The 12,893-nt window shown below is 43.5% G+C and overlaps 2 protein-coding genes across 2 annotated transcripts in view; both read left to right on the forward strand.

The window, feature by feature from the left end:
* TESK2 (testis associated actin remodelling kinase 2) overlaps positions 1-12,893 on the forward strand; it is a 91,335-nt gene that overhangs the window by 70,574 nt on the left and 7,868 nt on the right. The window contains exons 6-9 of the mRNA XM_054165558.1: positions 5,284-5,366; positions 7,412-7,487; positions 9,571-9,654; positions 10,751-10,837. Coding sequence (XP_054021533.1) covers positions 5,284-5,366; positions 7,412-7,487; positions 9,571-9,654; positions 10,751-10,837 — 330 coding nt within the window. The remainder of the gene's footprint in view (positions 1-5,283; positions 5,367-7,411; positions 7,488-9,570; positions 9,655-10,750; positions 10,838-12,893) is intronic.
* Positions 1-12,893, forward strand: part of LOC104301629 (selenoprotein Pb-like) — a 94,090-nt gene that overhangs the window by 49,367 nt on the left and 31,830 nt on the right. The gene's annotated exons all lie outside the window — the stretch shown is intronic.

The raw sequence follows: 12,893 nt of genomic DNA on the forward strand, positions 1-12,893 counted from the left end.
GGTTGACGGTAGACTGAACATGAGCCTGCAGTGTGCCCAGGTAGCTAAGAGGGCCAATGGCATCCTGGCCTGCATCAGGAACAGTGTGGCCTGCAGGAGCAGGGAGGTCATTCTGCCCCTGTACACTGCACTGGTTAGGCCACACCTTGAGTACTGTGTCCAGTTCTGGGCCCCTCAGTTTAGGAAGGATGTTGACTTGCTGGAACGAGTCCAGAGAAGAGCAACAAAGTTGGTGAGGGGTTTGGAACACAAGCCCTACGAGGAGAGGCTGAGGGAGCTGGGGTTGCTTAGCCTGGAGAAGAGGAGACTCGGGGTCACCTTATTACTCTCTACAACTACCTGAAGGGAGGTTGTAGACAGGCAGAGGTTGGTCTCTTCTCCCAGGCAGCCAGTTCCAGGACAAGAGGACACAGTCTCAGGCTGTGCCAGGGGAGGTTCAGGCTAGATGTTAGGAAAAAGTTCTATACAGAAAGAGTGATTGCCCATTGGAATGGGCTGCCTGGGGAGGTGGTGGAGTCGCCATCACTGGAGGTTTTCAGGAGAAGACTTGATGGGGTGCTTGGTGCCATGGGTTAGTTGTTTGGGTGGTGTTGGATTGGTTGATGGGTTGGATGCGATGATCTTGAAGGTCTCTTCCAACCTGGTTTATTGTATGTATTCTATGTTTAAATATGTATACACACATGCATAGGTGTGTGTATTCCTGCCAACGTCAGCTTTGACTTCACAGTAGGTGTGTAAATGGTCATCTTTCTTTCATTGAGAGAGTAGTCGTCTCAGTTACTACAGGACAGAACCATGCATGTAAGCAATTACTGTGGATTATCTGATGTGACTTAAATTCACTGCCTTTGGGCTTGAAAGTGACATACTGTGGCTTGCTACCTTGTATGCTGCTTGCTTGTTTAAGGCGAAATACAACAAAATAAAGCCCAAGCAATGAACAGAACCTTTGTTTGACTGGTCTCATGCTCGCTGCTGCAGTTGTAAGGTCCTCTTTGTGCTAGAGTAAGCTCTTGCCTGGAAATTTTGCACTGCAGGGGAGGGTTTGCACTGAAAAAAAAACCCAAAACATAGCTGTTCTGGGTGATTACTTCTAATGATAGTTGCAGTTCTGAACTTTTACTGGCACTGTGGGACCCAGATGGAGCTTGTCGCTCGAACATAGTGGCTGTAGTCTCCAAAGGGTATCCAATATCATAAATCCCTGGTTGTACATTTCATTGTCAATGGTGGTTCTCCTAGGGGATAGCACTTTAAAAACAGATGATACATCTCAACTGGCCTTTAAGTATTTTAATTCAGCAGCAGTCATCAGAGGGTTGCAAAAAGACACTGCAGTAGCCTTCCTGTATTTTCTGGAGTGCAATAAAATCTTTGAGGAGTTTAGCTGGTAAAACAAGACAATGAGGTTTCGTCATCTGAGCAACTTATTTTTACCTCTGAAACTCTTGAGTCTATTTTCATTTTTAGTTCTGTGGGTTTGGGGTCTTTTTTTGTCCCTTTTTAAAAGGGAGAGTAGAATATTGCATTTGTCTTAGTAGGATTATGCTGTGCAAAGCAGATGTTAAGCTCCTGTAACACACAAAGGGAGCTCTATGTTCTTTCACATCTGTCTCTGCATAAACAGCTCTGTTAACTCCTTAGGGCTCATGTACAGAGCTCCTTGTTTCTATTAAGAGACTGCCTCAGGAGGGACTGATGAGGTCCCCATTTTGGGGGGGAAAAGCCCTCAAGAACCCAGCTTGAAGTCAATTACTACCCTCTTTGGCCACATGATCTATCTGCCCAAGGGAAGGGCATCTCTGTGTGTAGAGGTCCAAAGGGAAAGCTTGGGAAGATAGTAATGTTTTATTGCCTTGCAGTAATTGCTTATACAAATTGCCTTGCTTACACAAATAGTGCAGTGGTGAGTCAAAAAAAGCCTTTATTTAAAGCCTCTGTTGCAAAGGTGCTTGGCATTTCATCTTATTGGCAATTCTTGAGAAGCTCTTTGCAGCAGAGAGGGTTTTGAACTCTCGTGTCTCTGTGCTGGAATCCATTAATGAAACGTACTCATACCAAATTGATACACAGCTTTTCTTTTGTGTAGAAAATGAGAAGCGTCATTTTGTCAGAAGAAACAGCACAGTATGCTCTATTGTACTTTTTCTGCTAAGATAACACCTCTAGGTTAAACTAAAAGGTTGGAAAGAGCTTTCAAGTCTCCAATGAAGCTTTGTCCCTCTTTTGATCCTGATTTATCTTGGCAGTAGGATGTGAATGCTTAGAAATATCATTCACGGAGTGCATGTGAATTGCCAGTTACTGTGGACTGTGTTGTCACCTTCTAATGACTCGCATCTTAAATGTAGTGTTTAAACTGGCCGTGCTGTGGATTTGGTGCAGTGTTGTGTAATGGCTTCACTAGGGAGGAGAAGGAGTATGGTGATGCTGAGGCTTGTCCTTGAAAACTTGGAGAATCTCAGGACAGAGTGAAGTGTTGCTCTCTGTAACACTTTGTCCTGAATGAGCAGCAAAGACCTGACAGTACGGCACAGTGGTGACATCTGACCACACTAGTGTCCATAGAAAGGTTTTACTACTGATTTCAATAGGAATAGGCTTCCATCCTTTCTGGCTCCCAGGGAATCGATGCTTAGCTATGTAAAACTTTGTATCAGTTGATTTAAATCAGTTTAGTTTCACTGCAGTGAGCATTTGCAGTGACCCTGGTGGTTTTTGTCTAGTGCTTGTCACCTGCCCATGGCTGATTTAAGTGTGAATAAAAAAGTCACTCTTGTACTGGAATACGTGTGCCGATGAATTGAAATTCACACTCAGCACTTTGTCATTTGCAGACAAAAGAGCTAAAGAGAATAGTTAGCTTCCTTCTTTGTTATTTAACGTTGTGCAGCCCACCGCAGCAGAACGATTGATCAATCCCTTAGAGCAGAGACGTTGCTCTAGGTTTTTTTTCTCATTGCCTTGTTATGGTGTACTGGCCTCTCCTACAGAACCTCTAGACCCCACAGTGGTGGGGTGTCTGCTCTGTTCGGTTTCTTGAAAGACCTGCACTGAAAGAGAGTCTAGCTGTGCTTCAGGCAGCTCCTGCTCATCTGGCTAGGAGCTCAGAGCTGTCAGGCCATTGCTTGGATGCACTGTTGGTTAAATTTATGATTTATCCAGGAATATTCTACTTGTATAATAGTTCAGTGCTGTACCTGAGAGCTGAGACTGCCGGGGGCTTGAGTGGGGGGTAAGATTGTTCACATTCAGTTGTTGATGTGTTGCTCTCTAATGGGATGTGAGTCTACACTGCTAAGAAGCCGAAGGAAAATTTTCTGTCAGGATGAAGCTTCTTCATGGTGTCAGAGCAGCCCTGTACATTTCTGCTGACCTTAAGATCTGCAATAATGTTTCTACAGCTTTTTAGTTATGTTGAAAATAGCTTTTAGTCTGGATTTAAACATTCCTCTGAAGTTTTGGAGAGTGGGGGTTGTTGTAGAATAGCCCTAATCCACAAAACCCAGGAGGTAAAATAAACCACCGCATTCTTGCTGCTCAGAATGAACAATGTAAGCAGATAGAGGCAATGCAAGCAGGAAATGTAGATTTTTAAAACTAGGTCTTTTATGAATCATAGAGGTGTGGGGTGTTTTCTGAAATGTCAACTTACAAGTCCTCATTCATTGCTGAGAAATCTGTGGCAGAAAAGAAACTGCTATTCAGCTGCATAAAGTAGTATCAGCATTCCTGTAGACTGCAAAATCTCTGGTGTCCTCACAAACTTGTTCCCATGCAGTACACAATAAAACTCCACTTGTCTGAATCATTTGAGTAAGATTTTTTCAGAAAAGTTTTATCCTTCTGAGTTTTAAGTCCACTTACAGTGGCCAAATGTTTAAACAGAGGCAAGCTGAATGAATGTGCTCTTTGATAAATGATAACAAAGCCTGTAACTGAGAAGCTTTGCTGCTCGTCGGGCAAGCATAGTTGATTTAACTTGGTGTACATGTTTATGAATCCCCAAACTGACTGTACTCACTACACTTGAGTCGTGCTGCACAAGTAAAACTTTGCATCTCAGCAGCCTGGCATGTGTTTCAAGAGGCTGGCATGAATTTTCTTTACATGATTGCAGGATTGGCTTTGTTTAACCTTTTAATTGGCAGGAAGAGAACTCTCTTCGTGGCCTGAGCCACCATCATCTCTGAATAATGTAAACACTGATGACCTGAACTTGATCTTTTAGACAAGGGACTCACTTTTCTTGGTAGCTGCATTATACAGACAAGCTAATGCTCTGGGGTCAGCAAGGGGCTTTTGTACATCCAAGCACAATAAAGTTAGAAAGTGTTTCCTGCTGTTTAGCTAATTAATGCAGGGTACCACTCTGTAGGAGTCAGCAGTGGGTTTGCTGCCTGTCACTGCTATTGTACTGCCTGCAGAGGACACAGAGCAAGGCATGTGGTAAGGGAATGAATTCTCTGCATTGATCTGCCTATTGAAAGAAAAAAAAAAATCTAAGGGAAGTCAGCTATTGATTCATTTGTTGGGAAGGGAAAAGATGTGGTACTGGAATGGGCAGAGCATGCTTTTTTCAGAGTTGTAAATGAATTGGTGTTTGTGATGCGATGCTGCCAGAGCAGAATGATCTGTGTATGTCCTTAAATTGCCCTCCTTCCTGATGCTGGAGGGCACATCTGAAAGGAAAAGATGGACAGCTTTCCCTTTAAATCATTTTTTATGATGTACTGAAGAATAAACAATTGTGAGTCTTTAAAACTGCATCCAAAAACTTTGTCATGGCTTGTATTTTCTGATGAAGATCTACTGCAAAGCAGCAGGTTCTTTTTCAGTAGCTAATGCAGCAAAATGTGCAAAGGCATTTAGAGTTTGTTCTGATTTTGTATTCTGGTCAGGCACAAGCAAATTGTAAAGCGAAAATGTAAGGTGTCATAGTGAACAGCATGGATTGCATACTTGAGCAGTAAGGTAGCTAAATCATCTTAATTCTTGCCAGAACCTAGCTGGGTACGTGCTGCCTGTGGCTGCCTGCTTTCTCAGCAAGTTTTTAAGTGGATTATTAACTAAATGTAAGGCTGTTTGCAGCATCTTAAGTTTGACAGACATGTGATTGTTTGGGGGGGGGGGAGGGGGAGGAGGGTAGAGAAAAAAGGGTGACTGTCTTCCAAACATTATCTTGTTGCATTGTTCCAGATTAAAAATAAATAAAACAAATGTTACATGGGTTTCATGCCCAGGCAATAACTCTTTCCCCGCCCCCCCTTTTTCTCCCAGAACTGCTTGATAAAACATGATGAGAATGGATACTCGGCAATAGTGGGAGACTTTGGTTTAGCAGAGAAGATTCCTGATCACAGGTATGTGAAGTAATCAAAATACAGTGAGAGTTGTGCAGTTTCAACTCAGAAGCTCTAATGAGTTGTATCCCTGAGGCCACTACTGCTTTCTGATAGAGAATTTGCAAAAAAATATCCTCAGTGTTCAGTCTGGAACTGCAGGCTGGGTGACCAAAATGTTCCAGCCTTAACAGCTGTCCTTTTTGATAGATAGAGTGGTGACATTTATTATTCAAAAATGCTCAAGTGAGTAACAGATTTACTCAAGCTTTTCACTAGATCTTCTAAGCAAGTGCTTGGAATTTTGGTTTAAAACAAAAAAAAACCAACATAACAAAATCACCATCCAGCATTCTAGATTGGGGTGATTTTGGAATAAATCTCCTGTGTTGATTCCAAACAGCTTAAACTTATTTCCTTCCATTCTCATACACAATATTCAGGCATAGAATCACAGAATCATAGAATCAGTCAGGGTTGGAAGGGATCACAAGGATCATCTAGTTCCAACCCCCCTGCCATGGGCAGGGACACCTCACACTAGATCAGGCTGGCCAGAGCCTCATCCAGCCTGGGCTTAAACACCTCCTGAGATGGGGCCTCAACCACCTCCCTGGACAACCCATTCCAGGGCTTCACCACTCTCATGGTGAAGAGCTTCTTCCTCACGTCCAGCCTGAACCTCCCCACCTGCAGCTTCATTCCATTCCCCCTAGTCCTATCACTACCTGAGATCCTGAGAAGTCCCTCCCCAGCCTTCTTGTAGGCCCCCTTCAGATACTGGAAGGCCACAATTAGGTCACCTCTGAGCCTTCTTTTCTCCAGACTGAACAGCCCCAACTCTTTCAGTCTGTCTGCATAGGAGAAGTGCTCCATGTTCCAGTATTGTTCTCCTTAACCTCTGAATTGGTCGCTGTCACTTTTAACCTGGTCTGGTCTGGTCTATTCTATTCTATTCTATTCTATTCTATTCTATTCTATTCTATTCTATTCTATTCTAGATCCAAATTTAATACAGAGATGTTAAAATTACTGTCTAACAGTAACTCAGTATTTTGCATTCCCTGGAATGAAATTATAATCTTAACTCATTTGAGAAATGCACAGGTGACTGTCAGAAGCTATTGTCACAATTGGAAATAGTTCTTTTGTTGTATCTTGGTTTGGACAAGGGTTTCATTATTCTCTCTGTGTATTGACTTGTGTATTTCAGAGTATTCTGGCTGTGAAATTTGCTGTCAGATTTTCTCCAGTGTGTGCTTCTGCATAAAATAAATAAAACCTTCCCACTCTTTGGACTGCAAAGAAAACAATAAAAGTTGATCTCAGCTATTCACTGGTTTTAAACTACACATATCCTAAAACTGCAGTCATACAAACCCATAACAAAATCAGGAAGGCACCCACAGGTGCCATAAGGTGTTCTTAATACACCCAGTTTTGAGATGCCCTGAAAACTTAGAGTACAGTAATAGCTAAAGTCAAGGTAGTATGATACTAAAACAAACAACATAATACAAATGGAATGGAATGGAATGGAATGGAATGGAATGGAATGGAATGGAATGGAATGGAATGGAATGGAATGGAATGGAATGGAATTAACCAGGTTGGAAGAGACCTTTGAGATCAAGTCCGACCTATCATCCAACACTAAGTGCCCCATCCAGTCTCTTCTTAAACACCTCCAGTGATGGTGACTCCACCACCTCCCTGGGCAGCACATTCCAATGGCCAGTCACTCTTTCTATGAAGAACTTCTTCCTAACATCCAACCTAAACCTCACCTGTCACAGCTTGAGACTGTGTCCTCTTGTTCTGGTGCTGGTTGCCTGGGAGAAGAGACCAACTCCCACCTGGCTACAACCTCCCCTCAGGTAGTTGTAGACAGCAATAAGGTCTTTAGACACTATTTTGGTTTGATCTAGTCTTACCTCCATTTTAAAATGCAGTTTTATTGTTTCCAGTTTGCTGGCTGGCTATTTAATTAATGGTTTTTAAAATGTTTATGATTCCTTTTCCCTCCCCTCCTCCCTTTCCCCACTATCTACCCCATATCTGTATAGTGAGAAGTTACCAGTGGTGGGTTCACCCTTCTGGATGGCACCAGAAGTTCTCAGAGATGAACCTTACAATGAAAAGGTAGGTACCTGATGTAAATGGACTTCAGCTGCCAATTAGCTATTGATGAGTTTTACAATTTCCATAATATCAAAGTTACTTTCATTTGTGACATTTCTGCACTCTGGGTCATTCAGGCTAAAGGAGAGTGTGAGTTGAATAGCTAGTATTTTTAATTCATGGTGTGGATTCTTATACAGGAAGAGAATTACCTCTAGCATAAGTTACTGTTGTGGTATTTCTAGTCTGAAACACCCCACGTGCAGAAATGTGGCCGTGGCTTGTTGATCTGACACGATTTAACTGAGTGTCGTGAGAAATACAGGGAGGTTGCTTCCCTGACCAGGCATTAGTGAAACCTGGGTAGAAGCAAAAAAAACATGTGTGTGTGAACTTCTACAATTATTTCAGGAAAAAAATAAGCCCCAACATTTCTCAAGGTAAGATACCTGGAAAAATATGTTCATCATAGTAGTATCATAGAATCAGTCAGGGTTGGAAGGGATCACAAGGATCATCTAGTTCCAACCCCCCTGCCATGGGCAGGGACACCCCACACTAGATCAGGCTGGCCAGAGCCTCATCCAGCCTGGTCTTAAGCACCTCCAGGGATGGGGCCCCAGCCACCTCCCTGGACAACCCATTCCAGGGCTTCACCACTCTCACAATGAAGAACTTCCTCCTCACATCCAGCCTGAATCTCCCCACCTGCAGCTTCATTCCATTCCCCCTAGTCCTATCACTACCTGATATCCTGAGAAGTCCCTCCCCAGCCTTCTTGTTGGCCCCCTTCAGATACTGGAAGGCCACAATTAGGTCACCTCAGAGCCTTCTCCAGACTGAACAGCCCCAACTCCTTCAGTCTGTCCTCATAGGAGAGGTGCTCCAGCCCTCTGGTCATCCTTGTGGCCCTACTCTGGACACCTTCCAGCACCTCCAGATCCCTCTTGTAATAGGGGCTCCAGAACTGGATGCAGTGCTCCAGGTGGGGTCTCACCAGAGCTGAGTAGAGGGGGAGAATCACCTCCCTTGACCTGCTGGCCACACTTCTCTTGATGCAGCACAGTCTACTTCAGCCCTGCAAGTGCAGCTTTTCTGTGATAAAGCCCACATCCTGTACCTTTCATAACTAGTAGTCAATAATCTGTTTGATGGTACTCTTAACCTGCAGAAAAGCAGTAGCTACCTCAGTAATTAATGCAATGATTACCATTTCAAAGCTTTTTTAAGAGTTCAAATTGACCTAAATTAATAATAAAGTACCCAAATGTATGGTGCTACATTCTTCACTAACCCTAGAGCACGGAGGACTAATGAGGAAGTGTAGGTCTCATACTCATCAGCATGAAAGGTGACATATAAGCCTGGCTGACATGTAAGGGGGAGGCTGGCTTCTGCTCTGTAGACTTGTATTCCATGTTTTCCTAAATTTATTAGATGGTAAATTCAGGTGGGTGGAAATCTGAGGAGCTGTGCAGCCCCAGGGTAAGTCAGATAAGTTGTTACTAAGCGTCATGGAAATTTCAATGGAAATTGACGCAGGTAAAGAGTGTTACTAGATCTCTCAGGCTTTGCTGAGACACTTGTTTTCTCCAGAGGTACTGAACTGTGAGAGGAGGGAAATGTAGTTTTTCTTAAAAATAGCATTAATGTTCTGGGTAAGCTGTGATCATTGGTATTCCAAACCTGTCTTTCCTAGCCACAGTGATAGAGAGGCATGTCATGTTTTGGCTATGTTTTTAATTACTCCCATCTGCAAGACATTAAATGTAACTTCACCATTCTCGATGCAAGGAAGGATTGGGTTTGTTTTCACACTGCTGAATTAAGACAGATTTGGTGGGCTTTTATTTATTTACTTACTTTTCCTGAAACAGTTTTGAACTCATCATTGCTGTTTGTGCCCCAGGAATGCTTTACCGTGAGCATGTGTTTATTCACATAGCAAATGCCAGCTGTAATGCAGTCGCTTAAGCGCTGTACAGTTGTGCTGTTGGTTTAGTTGCTTCACGATAGCCATTTGGGGTAAGGAGAAACTCAGTGGCAGATAAGGACACCGAGTAATCATAGCTGAACCATGTGGCTCTTTATTTTTCTCTCTCAGGCAGATGTATTCTCCTATGGCATAATTCTGTGTGAGATTATAGCAAGAATACAGGCAGATCCAGACTATCTCCCTCGCACAGAGGTAAGTGGTGACGTTTACAGGATTGGTGGAAGGTGGTAAGCATGCCACGATAAGGGCTGGTGTTCAGAACTTCTGGCACTGCTGCCAAAGATACGATGAATATACATTAAAAATAGCCTGTGAAAGGCTTTTGTTCTTCTGTGCTGCTATTGTTGAGAAGCTCCATTGAAGACGCTTGCACAGAGACTTTGTCCAGATGCAGTCCCCATGGGAAGCCCTTTCTGCTGCTAACTGGCAGAACCTTTGAGAGCATTGCAGTGACCTTCATTTTAGAGAGTGGTAGCTCATGTAGACTTCTTGCCAGGTTCAGAACAGAGCACTTTTGGCACGCTGCAGCCATGAAGCAGCCCCTCTTCATGAAAGGAGCAGGAGCTACGTTAGCAGCAGCTAAAATAAGCTCACCCATATTTTTGCATAGACAGTGCTGTGGATCTGAGCCAGAACTGACTAGTCAAACAAGATACTTCTTACTTTCTTCGGTTGCCTTATGGTTGAGTCCCATCTGCTGGGGAGGCTTTGGCCATGGAGGGAGGGTCTTCCAAATTTTGTCCCACTCTGCATTCTGAAAATGCAAAATGCTTAGATTTTGATCTGCAATAAATAAGAGATCCTTTTGTTTCTCTGCTCTTCAGATTTTATAGGAGTGTGTTTAAGGAACTGGGTAATTTTATTACCCATCTACCATCAACTGAAAAATTAACCATTTTAATTGCTGTATTTTCATCATAGCGAAGCCTCTAGTTTTATAGCAGGCTGTTAATTTACACTGTGAAAGTCACCATGGTGACATATTACTTCCAGATCCACATGGGCAACAATTCAAGTGAAATGGATTGCAGTTGAGTCCAGGAAGAAGAATGAGCTTTGAAGTCAGCTCATTCTTTTACAGGTATCTTGTATCAAGTAATCCCCAGTGGGACTGCTGCAGTTCAGAGTGTGCATGAGGTTTTCTCAAAATCCTCTTGTCCATGGCTGCTGAGAGATGGTGTTTGTGGTTATTCCTGATAATTCCATGCAGGCATTCCCTGAAAAGAAGATGATTTGGGCTAGGTGGCAGACCTCACTTATCCCTTATGCTGTGTTTTCGTTTGTACAGAATTTTGGATTAGATTATGATGCCTTCCAGCACATGGTGGGAGACTGTCCCCCTGACTTCCTCCAGCTGGCCTTCAACTGCTGTAATGTGAGTATCTTGCTTGAAGGAGAGAGACCTGAACTAGAGTTCTCTAAATCCCCCTGGCTTTTGAAGACGGAGCTTAAAGCATTTGCAGAAGACCCTTGAAGAGCCTGCCCATAAAAGCAGCGTACATTCCAAGAACCCAGGAAGCCTCTTGCCATGTTTGTAACCTTCCCCTTGCAAAAGGTCTATCTTGTATTTTTGCAATTCTGTGTTCTGTCACGCCAAAGAAACAGGTCTGGCACACTGAACAGCTTCTTGCAGGCTGCTCAGGCCAATCACAACCAGTTGTATGCTATTGACACAGACTGGCCCTTGGGCTAACAAAATCCAGCTGTTGCTGTGCATAGACCTACTGAGCTGTTAAAGAATTCTGAGTTACTCTCACAAACAGAGGGAACCAAAAAAACCAAGGTCAGGCACTAAACTACTCTTAAGGTATCTATGTGCTGCTCTTTGGGAAGTGGAATAGACTTCCAAATCAATACTTGTCTACCAAGAAAACAAACTTGGCCCCAAATGATTTAATATCACTAAGGATATAGGCAATGTGCTGCATGGAATAAATTTTCTGTCAATTATTCAAGTAAAATGGTGATAGTTAGTGCTGGATACCTTCATGGCTCTGCAGCATTCAAATTCCAAAGCAGCCAATCTCTTTTGTGAGTTATCACACCACAAAGGTGGCCAGTTCAGTAAACTGGTTTGTGTGGAGTAAGAGGTCCTGAGCTTCCACCAGATTCAGCTGAAGCTGGGAATGTTCAGTTGGCATAAATTGAGTTGAGGCCAATTCTAAAATATTGTATTGACAAAACACTGCCCAGGACAACACAACCAGGCTGTGCTGGAGCCAACATGGCTGAACATGAGCCAGTAGTGTGCCCAGGTGGCCAAGAGGGCCAATGGCATCCTGGCCTGGATCAGGAATAGTGTGGCCAGCAGGAGCAGGGAAGTCATTGTGCCCTTGTACTCAGCACTGGTTAAGCCACACCTTGAGTCCTGTGTCCAGTTCTGGGCCCCTCAGTTTAGGAAAGATGTTGAGTTGCTGGAAGGTGTCCAGAGAAGGGCAACAAAGCTGGGGAGGGGTTTGGAGCACAAGCCCTACGAGGAGAGGCTGAGGGAGCTGGGGTTGCTTAGCCTGGAGAAGAGGAGGCTCAGAGGAGACCTTCTTGCTCTCTACAACTACCTGAAGGGAGGTTGTAGCCAGGTGGGGGTTGGTCTCATCTCCCAGGCAACCAGCATCAGAACAAGAGGACACAGCCTCTAGCTGCACCAGGGGAGGTTTAGGCTGGATGTTAGGAAGAAGTTCTTCACATTAGGTGTGATTGGCCTTTGGAGTGTGCTGCCCAGGGAGGTGGTGGAGTCACCATCACTGGAGGTGTTTAGGAAGAGACTGGATGAGGCACTTGGTGCCGTGGTTTAGTTGAATAGATGGTGTTGGGTGATGGGTTAGACTTGATGGTGTTGAAGGTCTTTTCCCACCTGGTCTATTCTATTCTATTCTATTCTATTCTATTCTATTCTATTCTATTCTATTCTATTCTATTCTATTCTATTCTATTCTATTCTATTCTATATAGCAGCATTGTGTCAAAGTGAGTGTTTGTAAGGAAAGTCTCCTCTCTGCATGCTGTTGATGCTTTTTTTTGTCCTGAGCTCTCTCCTTACTTTGTATTAATACAAATGCACATGCTTGAAGGGAGAGCAGTATGAAGGTGGGGATGTGAGCAGGTGGAGGTGACTGCCACTCTTGACACAAGGTAGTGTAATTTAGTTTATGGAACTTACTCTCTGGACAAGCTGCTTCACTCCTCTGATTTCACCTTAGTACAGCAGCTTTTGCTTCAAGAGGACAGTGCTATGTCTGACTCATGTTTATGAAATGTTTTCACTACATAAGCACTAAAAGGTTTGGCTACAGGGGTGGACTTTGGAAATCTCAGCTCCCACCTGTAGACCTCAAAAATCATGCTGCATCAAAAGATGTGCTGTTTGATGGAAAGCAATTTTTCAGCACAGGTGCAATTCAGAGTAAAGCTGACCATGAAGAAAGGGAAAGTGG

This window comes from Dryobates pubescens, chromosome 11 (genome assembly GCF_014839835.1).
Source record: "Dryobates pubescens isolate bDryPub1 chromosome 11, bDryPub1.pri, whole genome shotgun sequence".
In the NCBI taxonomy this organism is placed as follows: Eukaryota; Metazoa; Chordata; class Aves; order Piciformes; family Picidae; genus Dryobates; species Dryobates pubescens.